Source organism: Saccopteryx leptura, chromosome 1 (genome assembly GCF_036850995.1).
Source record: "Saccopteryx leptura isolate mSacLep1 chromosome 1, mSacLep1_pri_phased_curated, whole genome shotgun sequence".
Classification (NCBI taxonomy): domain Eukaryota; kingdom Metazoa; phylum Chordata; class Mammalia; order Chiroptera; family Emballonuridae; genus Saccopteryx; species Saccopteryx leptura.
Genome location: NC_089503.1, coordinates 336,170,459 through 336,187,573, shown reverse-complemented (window position 1 = coordinate 336,187,573; position 17,115 = coordinate 336,170,459). Strand labels below are relative to the sequence as shown.

Here is a 17,115-nt window from a genome sequence, read left to right as displayed (position 1 = left end):
CATTTTATTCTAAATAGTTTATACATTTGCAAAGTTTGATGATTTCTAAAACATGAAATGCAGTAAAAAGTTAACCTCGGCCTCCATCCTCCCCAACCCCTCGTCCACAGGCACTTCTCTTATTGGTTTCTGGTGTAATCTGTCCAGAGTTTCTCGTAAATACGAGTAAATATAAATATATATTCTTTATTCTATTACTTCCAGTTTTATTAAGAGATAATTGACACATAACATTGTGTTAGTTTTAGATGTACAACATGATTTGATGTATGTATATATTGCAATATTATTAACACAATAAGTTTAGTTAGCATCCATCACCTCACATAGCTACAATTTTTTTGCTTGTGATGAGAACTCTTAAGACCGGTTCTCTTAGCAACTTCAAAACATATACAATATTTTTTAATTGAATCTATTGGGGTGACATTAGCTAATAGCATTACAAAGATTTCAGGTGTACCATTCCATAGTACATCATAATACATAATATACTGCCCTGTGCATTCACCACCAAGTCATATCTCCTTCCATCACCATTTATCCCTCCTTCACCCTCTTCTACTGCCCCCACCCCCTTTCCCTTTAGTAATCGCCACACTGTTGTCTGTGTCTATGAGCTGTTTCTTCTTTGCTTAATCTCTTCGCCTCTTTCACCCAGCCCTCCAAAGCCCCTTCCCTTTGACCACTGTCAGTCTGTCCTCTGTATCTATGGGTTTGTTTCTATTTTGTTTGTTAGTTTATTTTGGCCATTAGATTTCACATATAAGTGAAATCATATGGTACTTGTCTTTCTCTGACTGGCTTATTCCACTTAGCATGCTAATCTCCAAATATATACAGTACAGTATTGTTGGCTATAATCACCATGCTATACATTACATTTCCAGGACTTATCTATCTTACAACTGAGAGTCTGCACCTTTGACTCCCTTCACCCATCCCCTCATCCAGCTCTGGCAACCACCAATCTGTTCTCTGTATCTGAGTTTGTTTTCTATTTTTTTTAATTCTACATATAAGTGAGATCATACAGTATTTGTCATCAATGTTGTTGCAAATGGTTTCCTATTTTTATCCATAAAGTTAACAATTATACAAACTCTTCTACTTTTTTCTTTATTTAATTTTACCTTGAGTTTTCCATGTCTATGTACCCCAAGTGCCTTATTCTTTTTAATACTGCATAGCGTTCCATTACATGAATGCACCATAATTCACGTGATCGGTCCACTACTGGTGGAAATTTGAGTGGCTTCCAGTCTTTTGCTATTACAAATGATACTGCAATAGCCTTGAACAGTCTTTATTTACCCATTAGCACCATCTGTAAAATCCACACAAACAGCTACCTTCTTAGCTCCCCAGCCGCGTGTTTCCTCCAGGGTTCCACCCCACACACCTTTCTGTTCCACTGCACGCAGTGGTGTCCAAAGTGTGGCTGCGTCAGCACCCTGCTGGAGCGCTTGTTCACACCTACATGCCTGAACCTCCCTTTTCCCAGAAGTTCTGCTTCAGTAGGTCTGGGCTAAAGACCAAGAATATGTCTCTCTAATGAGTTCCCAGATGTCGCTGAAGCTGCTGCTGGTCAGGAGACAGCACTTCAGAACCCCTGATGTCTTTTATCCTCAATACACAGGCGCCTCCCTTATAACAAGCTCTGTCTATATTCAAATCCTTTGCCATCTTCTTTCCTGAAGACAGCCTTTATCATTGCGGCACAAAAATGTGACTGGGAGGCAGAAACACAGGGCTGTGACGTCACCCTGGCACTGCCCACTCTGTGCCTGCAGGAAACCGTTTCCCTATGACTTGAGCCTCGGTCACCTCAGCTGACACAAGATAAAGCTCCGTGACTGGACAAGGGTTGCCTAGAAGGATTTTTCAAACTCTGAAGCAGGACACAAATGGAAGGAGCCATTGTCATTACTGAGCTGATAGGAAAGTTTTCTTCTAAAGTAAGGAAATTCCTGTGCTCATAGCAAAGTGGCCCAGTGAAAGAATTAGAACTAGTCAGTCAGGTCTCAGCTCCGTGAGGAAGGAGCTGGGGACTTCAAGAGGAGGGAAGCCAATCCACATTGCTGCCCCCATCCTCTCTCCTCCCCCAGCTGGAGCCAGGAGCCCCTTTTCACCTTCTCCTTTGTGGCTTCCCCTTCTTCTTGTCCCCCACCCCCTGCTTCCTGCTCCTCAGGCTGGGTGGGGGCGCTGCAGAGACACCACAGCTGAGGTGTGGGGTAGAGGCACCATTAGCATGGTGTGCGTGTGCCCATGGCTGTGCCTGCCTTGCTCTGGGCATCTCTGTGTGCTTCTGGTCTTTGTCTTTGAGGCCTATTTTAAAAATTAAAAATAAAGGTGTGCTAGCAACATTCTAGGAACTTGTATCATATCAACCAAATACCTTTCACTCTCCAGATTTGTTTCAAATCTAACCAGAATAAAATGTGAAAGAAAAAAAAGAGAAAACTATGAAGCTGCAATGCATTAATCTAGCCTTTTGACGGGCACTTCCCCAGTACCCACAGGAGCAGGGATTGGAGGATTAATTACTTAGAAGGCCTGATTTAAAGAGGTCTGACCTAAAATATCTCCCCCATTGGTTTACCCAGGCTTGAAATTGATGCCATTCCTAACTTAGATCTACCATGAAACTGTCAGTACAGAGAGTACCACCTGGCCAGGTGGACTGTATCACTTGGGCATCCTTGTCCTCTGGTTTATGGATTCAGCCAAATAGTCGCTGGCAGGACCTGAGAGAGCAGAGTGTTTATTCCTCCTCTCCCTGCTTCGATGCCATGTCTGTGTTGCTCTGTGATTACACATAATCACAGTATCTTCAATAAGCTCCATTAACCCTACTTCCCCTTCAGACCTGTGAGTAGTCCTGGCTCCCTGCTGTTCCTAGTCCCTGAGGGCATCAGCATGCCCAGCTGGTCCCCTGAACGAACCCTGTCCACAATTCTGCAAGTAGTTCCTTTATTTAATTATTAGTTAAGTCCTTTGAGAGCAATGCTGTTTTCTGCCAGGACCTGACTGATGTACAGGGACATGTCATAACTAATACAGAAGCATTGTCATCTCTAGCGAAGTGGAGCAAAGACAAATGTGGGTTCTGGGAGAAGGGTCCCAAGAGTGGAGAAAGCTGAGACTGGAGGGAGAGCTGCTCCTGGGGCGAGGGTCCTCGCAGCGGATGGTGAGCAGGGGCCAGATGAGGCCACAAGCCGCTGAGGGCAGAGTCCCCTTCATCTTTAGCACCTTGTACAATCCTGGACCCCCAAGGATTCTCCACACATGATAGTTGAATAAAGGACGGGCTCATACAACATAGTGATTTGGCCCTCCTATAAATGTTATTAGAAACCTCTATTTGGGGCAATCTGTTTAATCCTGTTAAGATTAATCACTCGCAGTGTTTCTTCATAATCCCTGGGGCAGGTAAATTCAGGTACACTAGGTGCACAGCACGAATGTGCCCCAAAGAGAGGCCGTGGCATTTTGCATGAGTTAATATTCCTTCTACCTCATAGCCTCATGTCCCTTTGCACTGCTCAACTTATCATCCTCCCCAAATGTGAGGAAATTAAGTCAGACAGGTCACCCAAAATAGTGGTTTTTTTCATTGCAAAAGTTTAAATAAAATTTGAATGACTGTAAGACTACTTAGTGGGCTGTAAAAGTATCCCACAGCACCAGGAAAGTCCCCAAACCCGAAGTCAGACAGAACATTCATTCAGGGCCTGGGGCAGCAAGGGTGATTTCTGAGCGATTCCAGGTTCCTCCGGGGTCAGAGCCTCAGCAGAGAACAAAGCTGGACTATACACAGGAAGAAGCTAATAAAGATACCAAGTCTATAGCTTTGGGGACTCTATAGCTACACTAAAAAATAAAAATAAAAAATAAAAAATAAAAAATAAAACAAGAGAGAGAGAGAGAGAGAGAGAGAGAGAGAAGATGGCTTTGCAGTAAGCGGACGTACCAGTTGCCACCTCCCAGGACCAAACTGGATTACAACTTAAGAACAATCATCTTGAAAAACCAACTTTGGACTAAACAAAGTGGAGTCTATAACCACGGATCACAGAAGAAGCAACTGCCCCACCCTCAGGAATCTCTCCTGCCCCACACTATGGAGACCAGGCTGGTCTGAGAAGTTAGCCAGGAGGCAGGGGATGCCTCAGTGACTCAGTTTTCTGCTGTTGAGGCCAGAGCTCCCCCACACCCCCGTGCTCTCCTGAGTCTGACTGGTGCTTCCACCTCATGGGAGACTCAGTAGAAACTATCCAGACTGTCGGCAGAACATATCTCTGGGTCTCAGAGGCCACACCCACTGGACTCCAGGGGGCCACACCCTACTGAGGTCTGTGAAAAAAGTCTGGACAGACTGACACCTGGGGTCAAGCTACACCCACCACCCTTCTTAATCCCAGGCTCTAGACTCTACCAAAGGTTTTATTTCAGTGACTGAGCCCAACAAGCAGCCAGCAGACAGAAGCTGTAGGAGGCAATGCTTAAGGAACCTTGGCCTTTTGCAGACCTGCCCCCAGGCCCAGAGTGGGTAAAGCCAGCCTAGGGGTGCTGCTTGGTATTTCCATATACACCTGGGCCCAGCAAAGGTAGCCACAAACTCTGGGTTGCTTGTAGCTCCAAGAAGATTCCTGAAGTCCAGTCACAGACAGTGTCTCTCACTGGTCTGTGCCGAGTTCCCTCCAGGGAGGCCCAGGCCCGGCACATCCAGTGGCCAGCTGTGGAGAGCATCGGTTCAGGACCTAACAGCCCTTGTTAGTGGCGTGTGCTAAGGAAGGGTTCCTCACATCTGGCCCAGCTGAGGCGAGTTCCACTTTCTGTAATGAGCACTGGCATGGCGGCTTTAGTGCATTGCATAAGGTAGAGAGCTTCACAGTCAGCTGGCCTGGTAGCTGGGTGTCCTGCCCACTGGGCTAGATTCCACAGGGGGAAGGGAGAGAGGCTTGGAGCACAGACAACTAAAGTGTGGTCCCCACAAGCCTATTGTTGGGTCTGGTCAAGGGGCTTAGCCCCTTTCTGGGAGGGGCACAGTCAGCCCCAGGGGAGGACTCTCTCAGTCTTCCTCCCTGAGACCAGGGTTTCACCAGCTGTATGAACTTCTTCAGAGGGGACTGTTGGCCCCACTCAATCTGAACCTTGCTGTGGAGAAATAAAATTTGAGTATCCAGCAGTGGCTGAGGGACTAGGCTCTGGAGTAGGGCTACTTTCCCCATATTGAGCTCCTGACCAAGAGACCACTAACATTGTATTCCCAACCTCAGCTGCCCTAACCCACCAAGCTTGCAACCTGTAGAGGGGTTGGTGGGATGAGGTCAGTCTGAGCCCACACTACAGTCTTTCTACAGAAGCTTCTGTGGGAAGACCAGGCAGCTACAAGAGAAGGTGGAACAGCTGAAAAGTAGAGGCAAATCTCATGGAGCTTGGGGCTTTTATGGAGCTGCTGTCATCTCTAAGCAGGACGAAGCTGATCCTTCTACACAGGTAGGCCCCTTGCATACTATCCAGACACAGAAAACACAGACACAAACAGAGGACAGAGCAGTAGCTTCAGACAGGTAGCCCGTGGCAGGTTATAAACAACAGCTGATGCCAACCCAAGAAGATCTAGAACCAACACAACTACTGGTGAGTGAGTGGCAGACAGCACCAATGCTAGACTCAGCTAACTACACAAGCAGCCAAAGGAGGAGTCCAGTAGGCACCAGACACTGTGGAGAATAAATAGGCCCAACAGGACATATACTGCACAGTGTCTAATACATAAGATTAAGGTTGACCCTTAGAGCCAGCCAGCCTAAAGGAATAATTGCACCCATGAGTACCAACTGCATTCAATACTCACATACAACAGGAGGGTAAATACTACCCTCAGGAAGCATTCTTAGGCCCTGGCCAGTTGGCTCAGTGGTACAGCATTGGCCTGATGTGTGGAAGTCCCAGGTTTGACTCCTGGGCAGGGCACACAGGAGGAGCACCCATCTGCTTCTCCACCCTTCTCTCTCTCCCTTTCTCTCTGTCTCTCTCTTCCCCTCCTGCAACCAAGGCTCCACTGGAGCAGAGTTGGTCCAGGCGTTGAAGATGGCTCCATGGCCTCCGCCTCCGGTGCTAGAATGGCTCTGGTTGCAACAGAGCAATGCCCCAGATGGGCAGAGCATCGCCCCCTAGTGGGCATGCCAGGTGGATGCCAGTCGGGTGCATGCATGAGTCTGTCTCTCTGCCTACCTGCTTCTCACTTCAGAAAAATAAATAAATAAATAAATAAGTAAATAAGTAAATAAATAAAGAAGCATTCATAGATGAAGGAACTCAAGTGGCCTAGAGGTCAGTACTGCTGAGGTCATCTTTCTCATAAAGATACCACAACAAATTTCTAAGTCAGAAAGCACTACCTAATTAATACACAGACAAAATGGGCAAAGAAATATGACACAAATGAATCAACAAGAGAAATCCCGAGAAAAAGAACTAAATGAGCCTGACAGGGTGGTGGCACAGTGGATAGAGCATTGGACTGGGATGTGGAGGCTTCAAGTTCGAAATCCCGAGTTGGCTGGCTTGAGTGCGGGCTGATCTGGCTTGAGCCCATTCTCACCAGCTTCAGCGCAGGGTTGCTGGCTTGAGCATGGGATCATAGACATGACCCCATGGTTGCTGGCTTGAGCCCATAGGTCACTGGCTTGAAGCCCAAGGTCACTGGCTTGAGCCCATGGTCACAAGATTGAGCAAGGTGTTACTAACTCTGCTGTAGCCCCCCAGTCAAAGCATATGAGAAAACAATCAAGAAACAACTAAGGAGCTGCAATGAAGAATTGATGCTTCTCCTCTCTCTCCCTTCCTGTCTGTCTCTCTCTCTCTCTCTGACTTTTTGTCTCTGTCAAAAAAAAAGCAAGAAAAAGCTCAAATAAACAACCTAACCCCATGCCTAAAAAGAACTAGAAAAAGAACAACAAATAAAGCCCAAAGGTAGTAGAAGGAAGGAAATAATAAAGATTAGAGCAGAAATAAATGACAAAAAAAAACAATACAAAAGATCAATGAAACCAAAAGCTGGTTCTCTGAAAAGGTAAACTAGGTTGACGAACCTTTAACCAGACTCATCAAGAAAAAAAAGATAGAGCGAGGACCCAAATTAGTAAAATTAGATATGAATGTTAAGAAGTAGAAACTGATACCACAGAAATACAAAGGATTGTAAGAAAATACTATGAAGATCTATATGCCAAAAAAATTGGACAACCTAGGCAACATGGATAAAATCCTAGAAACCTACAATCATCCAAAACTGAATTTGGAAGAATCAAAAAACCTAAACAGACTGAATACAAGTAAAATTAAAAGAGTTATCAAAAAACTCCCAGCAAACAAGTCTTGGACCAGATGGCTTCACAGGCAAATTTTATCAAACATTCAAAGAAGAACTAACACTTATCCTTCTTAAGCTATTCCAAAAAATTCCAAGAAGAAGAAAGCTCATTTTATGAGGCAAACATTATCCTCATTCCAAAACCAGGTAAAGACACTACAAAGAAAGAAAAGTATAGGCCAATGGTCAGCAAACTCATTAGTCAACAGAGCCAAATATCAATAGTACATTGATTGAAATTTCTTTTGAGAGCCAAATTTTTTAAACTTAAACTATATAGGTAGGTTCATTCCTTATCGAGGTAGCACCTGCATGTGGTATTGTGTGGAAGAGCCACACTCAAGGGGCCAAAGAGGCACATGTGGCTCATGAGCTGCAGTTTGCCAACCAGGGGTATAGACCAATATCCCTGATGAACATAGATACTAAAATTCTCAATAAAATATTAGCAAATCGGATCCAGCAATACATGAAAAAAAGTATACATCATAATCAAGTGGGATTTATTCTAGGGAGGCAAGGCTGGTACAATATTCACAAATCAGTCAATGTGATTCATCACATAAACAAAAGGAAGGATAAAAACCACATGATAATATCAATAGACACAGAGAAAGCATTGATAAAATCCAGCACCCATTCATGATCAAAACTCTCAGCAAAGTGGGAACACAGGGAACATACCTCAACATGATAAAGGCCATCTATGACAAACCCACAGCCAACATCATACTCAATGGGAAAAAATTAAAAGCAATCCCCTTAAGAACAAGAACAAGGCAGGGGTACCCCCTTTCACCACTCTTATTCAACATAGTTCTGAAAATCCTAGCTACAGCAATCAGACAACAAGAAGAAATAAAAAGCATCCAAATTGGAAAAGAAGAAGTAAAACTAAAACTATCATTATTTGCAGATGATATGATACTGTATATAAAAAAACCCTAAAGTTTCAGTCAGAAAACTACTAAACCTGATAAATGAATTTGACAAGGTGGCAGGATATAAAATTAATATTCAGAAACCAGTGGCATTTTTATACACCAACAATAAACTGTCAGAAAGAGAAAGTAAAGAAACAATCCCCTTCACTACTGCAACAAAAAAATAAAGTACCTAGGAATAAATTTAACCAACAAGGTAAAAGACTTGTACTTGGAAAATTATGAGACAGTGAAAAAAGAAATAAAGGAAGATACAAATAAGTGGAAGTATATACCATATTCATGGATAGGAAGAATAAACACCATTAAAATATCTATACTATCCAAAGTAATCTATAGATTCAATGCAATTTCTATTAAAATACCAATGGCATACTTTAAAGCTAGAGAACAAATACTCCAAAAATTTATATGGAACCAAAAACAACCCAAATAGCCTCAGCAATCTTGAAAATGAAGAACAAAATGGGATGTATCAAACTTCCTGATAACAAGTTATACTACAAGTCCACTGTAATCATAACAGCTTGATACTGGCATAAGAACAAGTATGTAGATCAATGGAACAGAACAGAGAACCCAGAAATAAACCCATGCCTTTATGATCAATTGATATTTGACAAAGGAGGTAAGAGCATATAGTGGAGTAAAGACAATCTCTTTAATAAATGGAATTGGGAATATTGGACAGGTACATGCAACGAAATGAAACTAGACCATCAACTTATACCATTCACAAAAACAAACTCAAAATGGATAAAAGATTTAAATGTAACTCATGAAACCATAAACATCTTAAAAAAAAAAACATAGGCAGTAAGCTCTCTTTCATATCTCGTAGCAATATTATTGTTGATATATCTCCACAGCCAAATGAAATAAAGGACAAAATAAGCAAATGGGACTATATCAAACTAAAAAGCTTTTGCACAGCTAAAGACACCAGTAACAAGATAGAAGGACAACCCACACAATGGGAGAACATATTCGCTGATACATCTGACAAGGGGTTAATAACCAAAATTTGTAAAGAACTTCTAAAACTCAACTCCAGGAAGGTAAAAAATCCAATTAAAAAATGGGTCAAGAAGCTGAATAGACACTTCTTTAAAGAGGACATACAGATAGCCAATAGGCATATGAAAAAGTGTTCAACATCACTAGTCATCAGAGAAATAGAAATTAAAACCACAATGGGACATCACCTCACACCTGTCAGAATGGTCTCATTAACAAATCAACACACAAGTGCTGGCCAGGATGTGGAGAAAAGGGGACCCTCCTGTACTGCTGGTGGGAATGCAGACTTGTACAACCACTGTGAGAAACAGTATGGCATTTCCTCAAAAAATTAAAAATGGAACTGCCTTTTGACCCAGCCATCCCACTTTTAGCAATATATTCTAAGAATCGCAAAGCACCAATTCAAAAGAAGATATGCACCCCCATGTTTATTGCAGCATTGTTTACAATAGCCAAGATCTGGAAACAGCCCAAATGTCCATCAGTGGACAAGTAGATTAAAAAGCTTGGCATATATACACAATGGAATACTACGCAGCTGAGAAAAAAGAAGGAAATCTTACCTTTAGTGACAGTATGGATGAACCTGGAGATTATTATACTAAGTGACATAAGCCAAGCAGAGAAAGAAAAATATCATATGATCTCTCTTATATGTGGAATCCAATGAACAAGGTGAACTGAGGAATGGAATAGAGGCAGAGGCAGGGTCACAGGGAGCAGGGGGATAGCAGTCAGAGGGAAGGGGATGAGGGAATGGGACCAGAGAAGGTAAAGGGATTAGTGAAACTATATATATGTAACACATAGATACAAATAACAGAACAGCAAGCCCCAGAGGGAAGGGGTGCGGGAGTTAGGGGGAGGAGGACAGAGGGGGTGTAATGGTTGTGGGGTGAGGGTGTTATATTGAGTGGAACACTTGAATCCATGTTAACACAATAAATTTTATAAATTAAGAAAAAAGAAGAAAAGAAAGAAACAAAGAAAGAAAGAAAAAGGAAAAAAGCTGGGTGCCCAGGGAGGCAATAAGGCCTGGAAGAGGGCGTTGGAATGGAAATAGTTTGGCCTGGTTTCTATTTGGGTTTTGGGACGGCCTCAAACAGAACTGGCACTGACTAACGGGAGATTTGCAAATTCTGAGATGCCACCGCCTTTACCTTCATGAAGCTTAGATTTTAGCCTAGAAAAGATTCATTGAATCCTTAAAATCTTTATTATTATTATTGTTTAATGTTTTAAAATAACTTTTTCTGTTTACATGCCCAAGCTAATAAATTTAGAAAATAGATTTAAGCATAAAGTAGAGGATGAAAACCACTCAGAAATAACCTATCTTTCTGTATCTATCCTCACAGGAGAGAGAGAGAGAGAGAAACACTGTAACTTGCTTTTAAACTCAAGTTACAATATACCATGAACTATTTTTCATGTAATTAGCATCGTATAATTACCAGCCAGGGATATTATGACACCTTGAAATGAAGTCTGACACATAGAAAACAATAGGAATAGCAAACAGTGTTTGCCTGTTAACACGCCAACTCAAGGACATGTGCTAACTTGGCTTAGTCCTCATAACAATCCTGTGAGGCAGGCCTTATCATTACCTACATTTATACATGGAAAACTAAGACAAAGAGGGTTTGAACAACTTGTAAAAGTGATGGAGCCAGAAGTCAAACCCGGAGAGTCTGGATCAAGGGATTAAAAGCAGAGTTGATCATGAAAGATTTGACTCCCATTGCCTGAAATTTGGGTTAGATGTGGAAAGTCCTAACTTATCTTTACCCTCACAAAGAAGTTAGCATGGACCATGCACAAAACTGGTACCCACTCACTTATTAAATAAGTTCATTTATTAAATGTGTTTCTGGAAAATTATAAAGGAAGCACAAAGATGTCCCAAGTTATGATGATATAGAATGACATTTGAGACAACTTTTTGTTGAACCTGAACACAGGGCCCTGTTAACAAACAAGGGCAATTAGGCTGAGATCCTGCTAACGGACTCTGATTTCACTTTGATATTCTCCATTTAAAAAAAAACAAACAGCTTCAAATTGGGAAGGGAAGAGTGAAAATAATTAGCTGCTGCCCAGTCCAGTGAAAGTGATAGCATGAGATAATCTTATGCAGTGTTTCTCAGGCTTGGTTGCATATTGGAATACTCGAGAAGCCTAAAAACTCCCAGGCCACCCCCCAGACCAAGGGTGGGTCCCAGCCATCGATAGCTTTCTGATCTCCTCAGCCAACATCAAGAGCTGCTCTTCTAATTTTGTTTTAATGGAACTAAAACCTACAGACCCAGATGAACTACAGATCAAGAAACTTAAGGACCCAGCAGCAAAGAAAACCTGGCATATAAGAGAGGCCCGAAAGCTGGAGTTGGGATCGTGTTTTCCTGACATTCACAGAGAAGAAAAAGGAGCATCCTGGGAATTGCTGAAGTTAAGCTCCAGGTTGATTTCTGGCCATGCTCTAAAACTTTGATTACAATTTAGAAACATTACTCCGTTGCATCATGTCAATAGCTTAAACCAATGTGAGTTCAGAAGGAGCAAGACATTGGGGTGGGGCCTCCAGGTCTGCAGATCAGGGGAAGGTTACCAGGTGGTATGCATAGTATAACTGTCCTCAAAGCAGAGACAAGCCCGAAGAGGTTCTTGGTGGGTGAGTGTCTGCACTGGCAGTTTCTGTCTGTGCCCATCATAGGATGGACAAGTGAGGCCCAGCAACTTAATGCTTTGTTGAGATTTATAATAGCCAAAGTGCTTTCACATACATTGGCTCACACAATCCTTACAGTAACCCGGAGGTGACAGACATAATTGACTCCATTCTAAAGAAGATACAGGCTTGAAGGTGCCCAGTGACTTGTCCCAAGTCACGGAGTGAGAATGCAGCAGTGCCAAGTCCCAAAGCCAGGCCTTAGTGTTGGTAGCCTGTATTCCCACCACTGTCCCTTCTGGCTTGGGAGCCTTGGTGATAGATTTGTGGAGTCACCTGTAAATGTTTGAGCCCAAGACAAAACTTCAAAGGAAATCCTCGTGGACACACACCCAGGGTTCCAGCTTACCTTACCTGGACATAAGCTCGGGGCTTTGATGGTAAGCAGGGTTGGGTGTAAGGGAGTGGGTGCCAAGGTGGTTGTTTTATATTGGGTTATATTTATACTTCTCTGGGAGGGTGACATTCAAGTGGAGGCCTAAAGAAGCTGAGAGAACAGCCAGCTCCAGGCAGAGACACAGCAAAGACCAAAGCCATGAGGTGGGACACGCCGGGTGTGCTTGAGGAGTCGCAAGGAGGCCAGTGTCACCAAGACAAGAGAAGGACAGTCGAGGGAGACCCAGGCCAGACCAGCTGAGTCTGCCCTGCTGCCCACTTAAGGTTGCACATGGGCCTAGTCTCTAGTTTTTTCAGCATGGGTAACATAACAGGCATTTGATAAGTGTTGAATAAATGACTTTCTTAGCATTTTTGATACCTCTCTATTCCAGTTGTACACCTATTTCTCCAGGCCCTTGTTTCCAGCTTTCTTCCCCAAGTCCTCTTCCTCTATTCTCTCCTTAAATGTTGCTCTTCCCCAAGGTTCTGTCCTTGACCTTGCTTTTTATTTCAGGATACATGCGATCTTTGAGTCACCTCCTCTACCACTGCTTAGGACAGCTCCCTTTAAATCTGTGGGCCTGATTGCCCTCCTGAGCTGGAGACCTATAGGCCTGCCTGCCGACTGGACAACTATCTCTTGCTATCTTGCAAGCGTACTCAGGTCCACGCGTTCATACTGAACTCATCATCGTTCCTCTAAACCTGCTCCTTCTCCTGTCTCCTTTCCTGAACACCACCTGCTAACCAGTCATACAATCCGAACACCTGCTGGACAGTCGCCCAAACCAGTTCTGGCAGTTCTGCCTCCTTAAGGCTCTCAGGCCCGTCTTTCTGATCCCTGTTCACGCCACTAGTACCCCAGTTCAAGCTGTCACCATCCCTCATCTGGTCTAAGGCACAGTCTCTGGATTATTCTCTCTGTCTCCCCTCTAGCACCGTCCCATCCTTCCACAACACTGCTGCCAGTGCGATCACTCCAAAATGGAAATCAGCTGAAACTATTTAGAGATTCTTTACCTTCATGATAAATGTGAAGTCTTTTTTTCTTTTCCTGAAGTTGGAAACAGGGAGGCAGTCAGACAGACTCCCGCATGTGCCCGACCGGGATCCACCCGGCATGCCCACCAGGGGGCGATGCTCTGCCCATCTGGGGCGTTGCTCTGTTGCAACCAGAGCCATTCTAGTGCCTGAGGCAGAGGCCATAGAGCCATCCTCAGCACCCTGGCCAACTTTGTTCCAATGGAGCCTTGGCTGCGGGAGGGGAAGAGAGAGAAAGAGAGGAAGGAGAGGGGGAGGGTAGAGAAGCAGATGGGCACTTCTGTGTGCCCTGGCTGGGAATCGAACCTGGGACTCCTGCACACCGGGCCGACGCTCTACCACTGAGCCAGCCAGCCAGGGCCAAATGTGAAGGCTTTAGTGCAGTAAAGCAAGCGTGATAATGGTACTTGCAGCTTCTGGTAGGATCAGTTTGCCCTCCCAGAGCACAAGCTGACATGTGTCCAGGGCCTATGGTGTCAGCAGGATATGTCTCCATTCTTCCAGGGAGGAGGAAAAGACCATAAATACTGATTTATTCTAGAAACGTTGCCCAGTGCCCTGGCATTCTGATCTTTACCCAGTACGATTTGTGAAGGGGGTCCTACCATGGAGATCTTGAGAAAAACAAATGAATTATTTGCCAGGGGAGAAACTAGAGTGAGGCAAATGAGGTGCAAAATATAAGAATACACACACTCTCAGGGTCCTGCAAAGGCCTCCTTAAATTTTGCATTATAGGCACCTCACCTGCCTCACCCCTGTTCTGGGCATGTGTTCCCCTTGCTTCCGGTTTACTAGTATAAACCATGGAAAGAAGCCTGGATAAAAATTACCACCAATTTCCGAGTTTAGAGTCTGGATGAAATTAAGTGAACCCTTAAAAAGTTTAGGCTACGTAAAATTAAAACAACCTGGCTGATGAGAGCAATATGTTGGAGCCATAAATCTGGAAAGCAGTTCTGCTGAATATGTCTGGAGCTCTAAAGGTTCTCATGCCATTTGAGCCAGTATACTTCCGGGAGTCTAGCCTAGTTAAATAATTGTGTGTGTAGACAAATAGTCTTTTGTACAAAGGTATTCCTGCAGAATATTTATATAGTATTTATAATAACAAAGGGAGAATCTTAATGTCTATAAAATAGAGGAAACGGCTTAAACGGTGGTACATTGTGCATTATTATGCATATTGTGCATTATATGCAGCCATTCAAATGATAAATAAGTAAACATGCTGACAAAATTATATGAAATACAATAAGATTACAAAACTATATGCACAGAATGCTCCCAAACTAGTTAATATACTATATATATGCTTAGAAGAAAAAAAAAACACTGGAAAAAAGATACAAAACTGTCAAGGTTATTTCTGGGTTTGGGGATTATGGGTGATTTGTGTGTTTTTTAAAACTCTTTTCTGATTTAAGAATATTTAAATAATGGTCACATATGTCTTTCATCATTACAAAAAAATTGACAGTTCTTAAAGTAATTTTTAAAAGAAAATGTGATTTGCTCTCCAGGACTTCTCTTCATCACTGGTGTTTACCACTAAGTAAGTCACCACTCCGACTGGCTTGGGAGGGAGGCTGAGAAGTTTTTGATGACAACCAATAGTTTGTTGCTGTTGTTGCTTTAATCCTCATGAGCACATTTGGTTCAAATAACCTCTATGGCTGCACTGCTCCACAAATTCCACTGCGTGTTCAAGCAACTTCTGACTCTGACAGAAGCAGGGCATGTGGCTTGTGCGCAGCAGTCTCTCTCACTGCCCAGGACTCCCCATGACCTCTAGATATCTCAGCTCCCAGTTCTGTGATGTCGCTGGAACAGCCAGTACCAAGTGCTGACTGAGCCACAGCCGGCTGTGCAGGAGCCCATGCGTGAAGGGCTCTCTCAAACCCAGGAGGGGGGCATTGCGGAGCCAGATGCCAGCCCCACCCTCACTGGCCCCAAACTCCACAGAGCTGGATTTCCTTTTGTATTTGTTCATATTTCCGACCTCTGTTCACATTTACATCCAGAGATAAAGAAAGCTGAAGCTCAATTTGGACCTAAGGCTGATAAAGAACCAAGAGTGAAGAAAGCCCTTCCTGCCTCCATTTATTTCCTCATCAGAAAAGACAGAGAGCTGGATTAGGTTTCCCCCAAATGTTGTATTGATGACTATTGGGCAAACAGCTGTGCGGGAATGCACTTCCATTACCTGTGCTGTCATCAGAGCTGCCTAAGTGACTCTGAGTGTGGAAGAGACCGTCTGGCTCTGCCTAAGCTCCCTCCTCTAGGGCTGGTACGGCCAGGGCAGCACGTACTGTGTTGGCAATGAGCAAGCAAGCTGGTCTGCAGGCAGGTCTAGCCTTGCACCCTCCCAAGTTATTAGTAGAGGACTATTTAATGACCCTTCTAGCCATTATAGCTTGACGAAACCAGCTTTATTTTCTTTTACATGTTTTTGAATAGGACCCACAAATCCAGCAGAAATAATTAGAACTAATAGAAATATTCTCACTAATTAGAATTCCCATTAGTTATTTGAGGGTTTGCAGATTTGTTCCAGCATAAGATGCAGATCTCAGATAATTACCTTTAATTAAGAAATAGAAGTGCCTTTACTATATTCTTTTCCCCAGAATCTTTCACCTAGGAAAATTTATAAGAGATTTAGTAATATGCAATGATAACAGTGTATCTGATGTAGCATCACAGAAAAATAAAGCATACTTCTAACTTCCTGAAAGGAGGGAAACGGGAAAACAAAGGGCAGAGGAGGGAAAAGGCATCCACATAAAGCACCACACACTGGGAAAGACTCAGGACAGCGTCGCCCACTCACTCCGCACACCTTTCCCCTGAGTCCTCTCCCCCTAATGTCCACTCACCTGCCCTTCTTAGGCATCTCGTGGATTTCTCGTCCTCGCCAGGGCACCCTGCTTTCAGTGGCCACGACCCATCCCCACCACAGAAGGAAGACGCCAGCTTTCATATTCTGGACAGCCAACACGGGTTTCCAAATCCAAACAGTTCTCTCAAATAGCAGCAAAAGGGAAAGGCCCTTCTTTTTCTCTCTTAAGACATTATTGGTCTGTTCATTATTAAAAGGATGTTTACTCAGGCAGGGGGGGAAAAAAAACACCAATCCACAGCATATAATCTGGAGAGCAGGAGAAAGCAATTTCCACTAAACCTATAAATCCTCCTACGTCAGATGTCAGGGATTTTCTGAACTGAAGTTGAAGTCCTGTGTCCCTGTCCAACAATTATTTTGACTGTCCTAAATTAGTTCATCATCAGATGTAGTAAGTATGTACATTAAAGTCTGTATTTTCTGGTCCAATGAATCAAAACAAGAAGCAAGTGAAAACGGACCAAAGCAATATCCTCAATGAGAAATGTCAGCGGTGCTGAACTGCTTTGTGTGCCATATTAATGTGCTTCTCTGCATCTATTTTAAGCTCCCAGCCATTACTATTTGCTTTAGCTGAGGGCTAGCTTTGGACAGCTCCCTGCCCCCACTTCTTCCTGTGGCTGTATCTGGAATTTCAGAGCTCCTTACTTGGGCAGGTTGTCTATAAATGGCTAATGTTGGCAGGGCATAGGGGAAGAGGATTTTTTTT

The 17,115-nt window shown here is 43.5% G+C and overlaps 1 protein-coding gene across 1 annotated transcript in view; it reads right to left on the bottom strand.

Moving 5' to 3' along the window:
• Nucleotides 1-16,663, bottom strand: part of GABRR1 (gamma-aminobutyric acid type A receptor subunit rho1) — a 36,008-nt gene extending 19,345 nt beyond the window's left edge. Inside the window, exon 1 of the mRNA XM_066358890.1 lies at nt 16,381-16,663. Coding sequence (XP_066214987.1) covers nt 16,381-16,484 — 104 coding nt within the window. The 5' untranslated portion in view covers nt 16,485-16,663. The remainder of the gene's footprint in view (nt 1-16,380) is intronic.
• Between the last annotated feature and the right edge of the window lie 452 nt (nt 16,664-17,115).